The 9,107-nt window shown below is 37.3% G+C and overlaps 1 protein-coding gene across 1 annotated transcript in view; it reads left to right on the top strand.

Annotated features, from left to right (window-relative positions):
- LOC106867233 (PAS domain-containing protein cky-1) overlaps positions 1–9,106 on the top strand; it is a gene marked incomplete at its 3' end in the record, with an annotated part of 76,300 nt that extends 67,194 nt beyond the window's left edge. The window contains exons 4-10 of the mRNA XM_052968405.1: positions 426–475; positions 1,148–1,237; positions 1,709–1,891; positions 3,811–3,998; positions 5,532–5,638; positions 6,921–7,074; positions 8,458–9,106. Coding sequence (XP_052824365.1) covers positions 426–475; positions 1,148–1,237; positions 1,709–1,891; positions 3,811–3,998; positions 5,532–5,638; positions 6,921–7,074; positions 8,458–9,106 — 1,421 coding nt within the window. The remainder of the gene's footprint in view (positions 1–425; positions 476–1,147; positions 1,238–1,708; positions 1,892–3,810; positions 3,999–5,531; positions 5,639–6,920; positions 7,075–8,457) is intronic.
- Position 9,107: the final 1 nt, after the last annotated feature.

Genomic DNA, 9,107 nt, shown 5'->3' with positions numbered 1-9,107 from the left:
CACAAGTTGAGGACTCGGTTTGCTTGAGTGCTTCTGGGTCATTTGCTATGTGTTTTGTTGAGTGGACGGCAAGGCCTGCTCTGCTTCATACCACAAAACCTACAATGACAGGTAAGGTTTCTATTTAGAGGGGCGGTGTTTTGCCAGCACGATGTTGATCCCGATGTTAGAGTTATTAGATTTTTAAAAAATGCTGCAGAGCAGATCGAGGAATTTTTCTTGCTCAGTTTAAGGACTTCGGTGCTGAACGGTTGGAACGCCTGTGGTCTTAGATTTGTTCAGTTAGCTTTAACCTGAAGCCACTCTACATAACCAAAGTATGAAACCATTTTGGGCTGAATAAGCCAAGTTATGAATCGTTCTAACAACTGTCTTCAATTAATAATATCATCTCTGTTTACAAATTCCAACTTCCTTCTTTGCAGGGTTCGGGACCAGTAGTACTGCTTCGGAAACACCTTTTGACTTTTTCCAGGTAAGCTGATCTTTCTGACAAAATAATTCCAGTAGAAAATTTTAATGATAGATGCTTTTATATTTTAAATCTAAAGCAAGACACTGCGCATGCTCAACGCGCACAGTGTTGCATGCGTTGGTTCAGTGAAACGCACAATAAAAATAGGACTTAAAATAATAACTGCTTCTGATTTAAGCACAAGGCCGGCATTTGTAAGGGGAGGAACTAGTCGATTCCATCGATTTCAGTACTTTACTGATATTTTATTTTATTTACCTCAAAAGGATAAAATGCTAAGTTGATTTCTGCAGAATTTGAACTCGGAACGTAAAAAGCCGAAGCAAATACTGCAAGATAATTTTTCCGACGCTTTAACGATTCTTAGCTCTTGATTTAGGCTCAAGGCTAGCAGTCTTGAGTAGAGGGGTTTAGTTGATTACATAGACCCCAGTATTAACCTGGTATCTATTTCGACCCCAGAGCTATAAAAGACATAGTTGACTTAAGCAGAATTTGAATTCGGAATGTAAAGAACCGGAAGAAAAACTGCAATGTGTTTCTTTGGAAATCTAACAATACTGATAGCTCAGCTCATTTAAAAACGGTACAAGGCCTGAAGTTTGGGAAAAGTTTGGTTGATTAAAGAGACTCCAGTACTTAATTATTCTTCATAATTGGTTTCTATTGCAGGCGTTGGCTGGTTTCCTACTTATTACTACAAGAGATGGGAAGCTAGTCTACATTTCAGAAAATGTAACGGAATATTTGGGCCATTCTATGGTAGGTACACACAAATTACTTTGCTATTTCATTTGATGAAAATCCCCTACAGCCAAATTTATATTCTGAAATAAAACGACAATAAATGAATAAATAAATAAATTCTATAGATATTAAAAAAAAAAGTAAAGTGTCCAGTTCCATGTTTAATTTTTTTATCTATTGTCAAATCTCCTATTCCCATCCTATATTCATTTTATAAACTAGTGATTAACATAATTTTTCGGACAATCAGCCTTTTCCTGCAGATTATATGTTTACAATATTTAAAATCCCGGTCTCTTAGTTGTTGGATCAGAAAGTCAAATCTTATTCTAATGTAGATGTGTTGCGTTCATTCATGAAACGCTCAAAGGACACTCTTTTAAATGTTTACCGAAATATTCGTGTCACAAAATCTGAAAAGAGAATTTGTTCACTCTTACCACTGTAACGATTTCAAACTGTTAATATTTATATATATATTTTCAGGTGGATATGAAGACTCAAGGGGACAGTCTTTTCGATATTATCGATAAAAGGGATCACATTACAGTCCAGGCACAGCTTTTAAGAGGGGGAACGGATGTAATTCCGGGACAGCCATTAGCTTTCTTCTGTCGGATGAATATGTCGAGAAGTGTTAAACGGCAATCAGGCTTTGGTGACGTCAAAGTAAGTCATACTTTTTGTGCTCAATCCTACAGACATATCTATCTATCTGTCTGTCTGTCTGTCTGTCTGTCTGTCTGTCTGTCTCTCTCTCTCTCTCTCTCTCTCTCTCTCTCTCTCTCTCTCTCTCTCTCTCTATCCTTTTGCTTGGCTTTCTATACCGCATGTGTAACGTGCGTCTGTGTGTGTGTGTTTTGCTCATTGTGTCTATGTGTGTGACAGAGTAGTGTGTTGTTATTTTTGTGAGACAGTGTTTCTGTGCATGTTTATGCGGTTGCGTTTTCATAAGCAAAAACGATAAGAAAGCGTCAGTTTGGGCATATAAAAATGTTTAGGACAAAGAGCTAGCTAGCTACCTAGGTAGGTAGATAGATAGATAGATAGAGAGCGAGAGATATATAGAGATAGATAGACAGATAGATAGATAGATAGAGAGCGAGAGAGATATAGAGATAGATAGACAGACAGATAGATAGATAGATAGATAGATAGATAGATAGATAGATAGATAGATAGATAGATAGATAGAAGATGATGAGAGAGAGACGAAATGCAAGCATGAGTAGTGAAGAAAGTTGGAAGGAAAAAAAAGAGACTTGCATGCACGGAGAAAAAAAATGCTATATAAAAATTGCAAAATAAATAAAAGAAATGAATAAGGACTTAGTAGAAAAGTGACTACAAGTTAGGGATGATGCAGATTGCAAAAAAAAAAAAAACCAAAAAAAAAACCAACAAAAAATTTAACAAAAGAACAGTTTCTACAATACACATGTGAAAGATATAAACAAACGCACACACACACAATTCACAGCCACAACCAATGAGAAGATGCGAACTTGTTTTCGCTTATATTTTGTTACTGACATTGTTTTTTTTTCTTTTGCTATTTTTGTTGTGTTTTTTTTTTTTATTCAAATGACTCTGATAAATAAATACATGCAAAAAATAGGTGAAAAACCCCGATGTACATATCGGAGGAGAGTAAACTGCAAGTTACGATAGTGTTTACACGGAGAAGGAAATGGAGAGAAATGAAATAAATAAATAATGAAATAAATAAACAGATAAGTCGTTTATTTGTTTGTTGATTTATTTATTTTACTTTTTTCCATTACGCTTTCCGTATAAATACTATCGCAGCCTTTGAATCTGGTCATGTTTATGAGATAATAGTAATAATAAAACACACGCACACAAACACACACACACTCACAAAGACATACACACACACACATATACATACATATATATATACACACACATATATACTCACAAATATACATACACGCACGCATATATATATATATACATAGATACATATAAATACACTCACACATACACACACACGCACACACACACACACACACACACACACACACACACACACACACACACACACACACACACACACATATATATGTGCTCACATTCATACACATACATAAAAAAATTGCCTCTTGAAGTCCTTGGAAGATGAAAAAAATGTAGTAAAAACAGAAAGGTTTGAGAATAGAACGAACTGAAGAAAAAGACGTGGAAAATGAAGGAAATAATGAAATGTAACGGAGTAACAAAAAGAAAATTGATTTTATGTTTATATAAATACAAAGATAGATAGATCGATAGATAGATCGATAGATAGATAGATAGATAGATAGATAGATAGATAGATAGATAGATAGATAGATAGATAGATAGATAGATAAATAGATAGATACATACATTGTTTTGTAAAATGTCGGTAGAGGAGAGTTTGTAAAACGCCACTCGGTTAAAGGCTGGAGATGAACCACAAAATATTCAGAGTTACTCATTCAACATGTGTTTGTCACACTTTCAGTGGCAACTGAGCAGCATTCCATCGCGTATTTATAAGTTTCTCTATTTTCATTTTTATTCATTTTCTCTTTCTTAACCAGACAATGCACGTCCGCGGCCATTTTGTAGCAGTTCCTGATCCAGAGCGAGGAGGGGAACAATTAGTGTTCGCTTCATTTTGTTATCCCCTTATAACTATTGATAGCAAAGATACACTTTTGCTCAGCGATACTATGATTTTCAAGTCGGCACACCGTCTGGACATGACCTACTTGGAAATATCGCACAGGTGAGTTGAAACAAGTTCTTTACGCGCACGAAAGTTAACATTTATAAATTTTTATTGAAGCCAGTCGTGACTGGCCGTTTACCTAGATCTCTTCTGTAAGTCAATACGATACAAAAAATAAACTTGACCTATGTCTTTACGTCAATTCACGTACCTTTCAGAAAATTCTATCATATAATACCATTTGTATATATAGGTCACCTCCAATGTACGTACACGCATGCGCAGTGCAACCATGATATAACGGTCAGTAAGAACAAGTGTATTGAAATAGTTATTATAGAAGATTAACAAAACGTTGAGACTAGATATTTTATACATATTTAAATATATCTAATATCTGTCTTTCACGAAAATTTCAAGTGAATGGAATAAATATTTCCTAAGTTATGAGGAAATAAACAATCTTCCGAATTGCAGTGGCCAAAAGTTAAGGGTCACTTAGAAAGAAAAAATGAACTACTAACCGAGGTATTTGTTGTTTAGAAGACTGTTAATGGGCTAACTTAGTTCTTATGATCTTACATTATTGGAACATTCAATTGTCAGCATAGCGGCTTGTGAGAGACGACCGGTGTCCTGTGATAAAAAACAAAGGATTGTGTGCCTTCACCAAGATGGCAAGTTGAATTCTGTGATAGCAACTACTGTAGGAAAGTCCAGAAGTGTTGTGCAACGAATCGTAGTTCGTTTTACGTCATCAGGGTCAACAGATGCTGAACCCAAAACTGGTAGACCTCGTAAAACTTCACCAAGACAGGATCGTATTACGGTTAGAATGCCACTGAAGGATAGGTTTAAGAGTGCTGCTGAGATATCCCGCGAGCTTAACTCCACTTCCGATCTCAACGTATCGCACAAAACAGTTTCTCGGAGGTTACGAGGTTCTGGGTTGCTTGCTCAGGCGCCGGCAAAGAAGCCTCTGATCTCTAAATGCATTCCAGCCGTGACCATCACGTCTCTTTCGATTAGTACTTAATCCACTATCCATCTATTTTAAAGAAGGTAGATAGTATTTTGAGGGAAATAAAGTTGCTATTACCAGCAGATCGAATGATCACATAGAGGGTCCCTAGTTGATTGGTTGGTTGGTTGGTTGGCTGGTTGGCTCATTAGCCCATCTCCACCTTCTTCTACACTCAGATTCCATATCCCTTATCTTTTACTTGTTTCAGCCATTGTACTGCGGCCATGCAAGGGCACCACCTTGAAGAATTTTTAGTCGAATTGATCGACCGTAGTAGTCATTTTTATTTTAAGCCTGGTACTTATATATAGTACGGGCTTCTTTCAGTTTCCATCTATCAAATCGGTTCACAAGGCTTTAGTCAAACCGAAGCTATAGTAAAAGATATTCACCCAAGATGCCACGCAGTGGGACTGAACTCAGAACCATCTGGTTGAAAAGCAAGCTTCTTACCACACAGCCACGCCTGCTCCTACAAACGTACAAATGTAATATATTTAATGTGAAAATGTAATATATTTAATTCTATGTATATTTATTTGAAATTTCTCTTTTTATGGTTTCAGTGGTGAATTTCACTTGGGATTTTCGAGCGAAGAAATAATCTCCAAGTCTTGGTATTCCTTTTTACACCCTGAAGATATATGGGAAGGACAAACCAAACATATTCAATGTAAGTTTATCTCCATTCTTTACTCTTCTAGAATATCAAACGTGTATCAAATGTTGAATGCAATTGACAATATTTCTCGACTCCTCAAAGGCGACGAGCAGAATCGTTAGCAGGTCTGGCAAAACGCTTAGCGGCATTTCTTCCGACTTTATGTTCTGAATTCAAATTGGGCCGTGGTCGACTTTTCCTTTCATCCTTTCGACATCGATAAAATAAGTACCAGTTGAGTACTTGGTTCGATATAATCAGCCTTCCTCCTTCCCCGAAGTTTCTGGCCTTGAGCTAAAATTTGAGATTAATATTCTCGACCCCCGACCCCGCAACAAATTTTGGCAGAATTGGTAGAGCTCCCTGTAGAAATTTGTTGTGATATTTTACATTCTGTATCTAAATCTCAACGAGGTCTACACTCTCTCTTTCATGTTTTCAGTTACTTAGCTGCTCAGTTTTTAGGTCGACGAAATTGATCCAAACTATACTATCAAAATTTGCTGACCTTGTGACTAAATTAGTAATCAAAATGCTGTTGTCATAAGCAAATATTATTATTACTAAGGCGGTATCATGGCGGAAAGCAGGCAGAGTCATTAGCACGCCGGATTGAATGCTTAGCAGCATTTCGGTCGTCTGTACGTTCTTAGTTCAAATTCCACCGAGATCGACTTTGCCTTTCATCCTTAAATAAATACCAGTTGAGCACTGGTACTTATTTTAAGGATGAAAGACAAAATCGATCTCGGTGGAGATCTCAGGCCCTGTACCTATAATAAAAACAAAGGCGCCGAGCACGTCGAACAAAATGTTTAGAAGTATTTCTTCCAACTTCTTTCGCTCTGGGCTGTGGACTGACACAATCAGTAGAGCATCGAACAAGATCTGGTAGAAGACTCGCAGAATTTGTAGAGCATTGTGCAAAACGCTTGTAGAATTTAGGTACAGCACTTTAGGTTCGGAGTTCAAATTCCACCGAATTTGACATTACTCTTTTTAAGAGTAATGGAAAAAAGCATCAAAAAGCCAGATACAATATTTTACATCATTTAATTTCATCCCTCTTCAGATCTATTCATAAGTTTCTGACAACTATTTGTATTTCCGGTACGATTTACTTCCCTTTATTAGCATAACAAATACGGTTGAGTAAGATACAAATGTTGCTCCTCCTCATTCTCCTCCTCATTCTCCTCCTCATTTAACGTATCAGAATATTTGAACCATGCGAAACTCATTAAATAAATAATCACACTATTCTCTTTCTTCGTTTTTCTTTCTTTCTTTTCAGTAATCAAGTCTCGCCATGAAATGGGTTGTATGCTTACAGTGCGCATGCTCATGGCAAACGGACAACATATCTGGGTTAACATGGTCATGCATGTGAGGCAAGCACTAGCCAACAGTGACGACCCTGTCGTGGTGTGTGTCAATCAAGTAATCAAGTAAGATGAAATGTCACATATAGTTTCTTTAAAAACATGCATTTATATTGTTATACTCGGGGATGGCCATATTGAGCCAATTAAACCCATGCACTATAAATTGGCAGAATATTACCATCACCAAGAATAACAATATCTGTTTCAATACACGATTTCATATCAAGAATCTTGCAAAACAAATGCATAAACGTAATATATATATATGAATGTAAACAAACAAATATTTGCTTTTTTTATTAAAAGCGTCGACATGTGCATTGTACGATACAAATAAGACGATCATATTTTTCGAACGCAGAATTGCTGTTAGAACAGCAGAAATACTGGGTAAATTACGCTTGGGAGGCAGAGAAATTAGTCAACAACCATCATTCTCATCCGCAGCCACATCCCCATCATCATCATCATCATCATCATCTTCAACAATAGAGCTGTAACGACAGCAATAACAGATAAGTCTCCCACGAATAGTATCGTATTATCTTTAACAAAATAAAAGCAAAAAACAAAAGAACATATTTGATAGAGTAGTTGGAGATGTGTGGTGAGAGCGAATAAAACGTCTTTGACTTCGACTGATCTGGCACTAAAAACTGAACCATGTCACTGCAAACAACAGCCACACACTGTAACCGTTGTCAAGTGGTTCATTGACTTAAAGAGCTTAACTCAAATCTTCTAGTTACTTCGTAATATGGAATAAAAACAACCATGTTACATAACAGAGAGTCTCCGATGACATCTTTATATAGATGTTTTCAATCTAATTTGAATTCTTTGCAATCAAATTTGATTGCAAAAATTCAAATTTAATGGCAAAGAATTCAAATTTGATGGCAAAGAATCCAAACTAGATAGAAACATCTATATTTATTTTTGGTGGCGAGGAATCATTCTTCTTCTTCTTCTTCTTCTTCTTCTTCTTCTTCTTCTTCTTATTCTTCTTCTTCTTCTTCTTCCTCTTCTTCTTCTTCTTCTTCTTGTTCTTCTTCTTCTTCTTCTTCTTCTTCTTCTTCTTCTTCTTCTTCTTCTTCTTCTTCTTCTTCTTCTTCTTCTTCTTCTTCTTCTTCTTCTTCTTCTTCTTGTTCTTCTTCTTCTTCTTCTTCTTCTTCTTCTTCTTCTTCTTCTTCTTCTTCTTCTTCTTCTTCTTCTTCTTCTTCTTCTTCTTCTTCTTCTTCTTCTTCCATCCAGCCATTCAAAGCCAATCCAATATTTTTTAAAAATCCATGTTTTAACGAACGTACAATCTCCCTTAATGTTCGTCTCTCTCTCTCTCTGTATGCGTCCATGTCTCTCCACGCCCACAGTATATAATAAAAAAAAAATCTAATAAGTCTATTTATTTATTTATTTATTTATATTTGTTATTCCATCTTTCTCTAGTGAGGACGAGGCTTGTCAGTTAAGAGGTCCAGCCTATGCCTATTCCACGGCCTGCGCAACACAAGTTCCCGCCATAGATATGCTACCTCCTGGAGCTGCTTACTATCCGATGGCAGCCTCCATACAACCGGAAGACCTACTGACACCACACATGCAGCAGATTGTCTACGACGATCCGATGGCGCATGCCTATACGACATTTAGCCTAGATAGGCATCACCATCACCACCATCACCACCTCCACCCTTCACATGCGCATCACCAGCAGCAGCAGCAACAGCAGCAACATCATCATCATCAGCAGCAGCAGCAACAGACACAACAGCAGCATCCATCTTCGCATCACCACCATCATCATCATCAGCAGCAGCACCACCAGCACCTTCACCAGCAGCAAACTAGCCACCAACAGATTCCGCCACACCATCATTCTCATCCGCAGCCACATCCCCATCATCATCATCATCATCATCATCTTCAACAACAGCAACAACAACAACAACAACATCAACAGCAACAGCAACAGCATCTGTCTCCTTACGGAATTCCTTTACAAGCTTATCCTAAGATGGCACCCACAGGAGGATGCGGTTATGTGAACACAGGGCAATCGGCTGGTCCCGCCCTGCCACAACTTCCACCACCACCGT

Source organism: Octopus bimaculoides, chromosome 6 (genome assembly GCF_001194135.2).
Source record: "Octopus bimaculoides isolate UCB-OBI-ISO-001 chromosome 6, ASM119413v2, whole genome shotgun sequence".
Classification (NCBI taxonomy): Eukaryota; Metazoa; Mollusca; class Cephalopoda; order Octopoda; family Octopodidae; genus Octopus; species Octopus bimaculoides.
The sequence above is the reverse complement of the archived record's forward strand: the minus strand, read 5'-3'. Positions and strand labels throughout refer to the sequence as shown.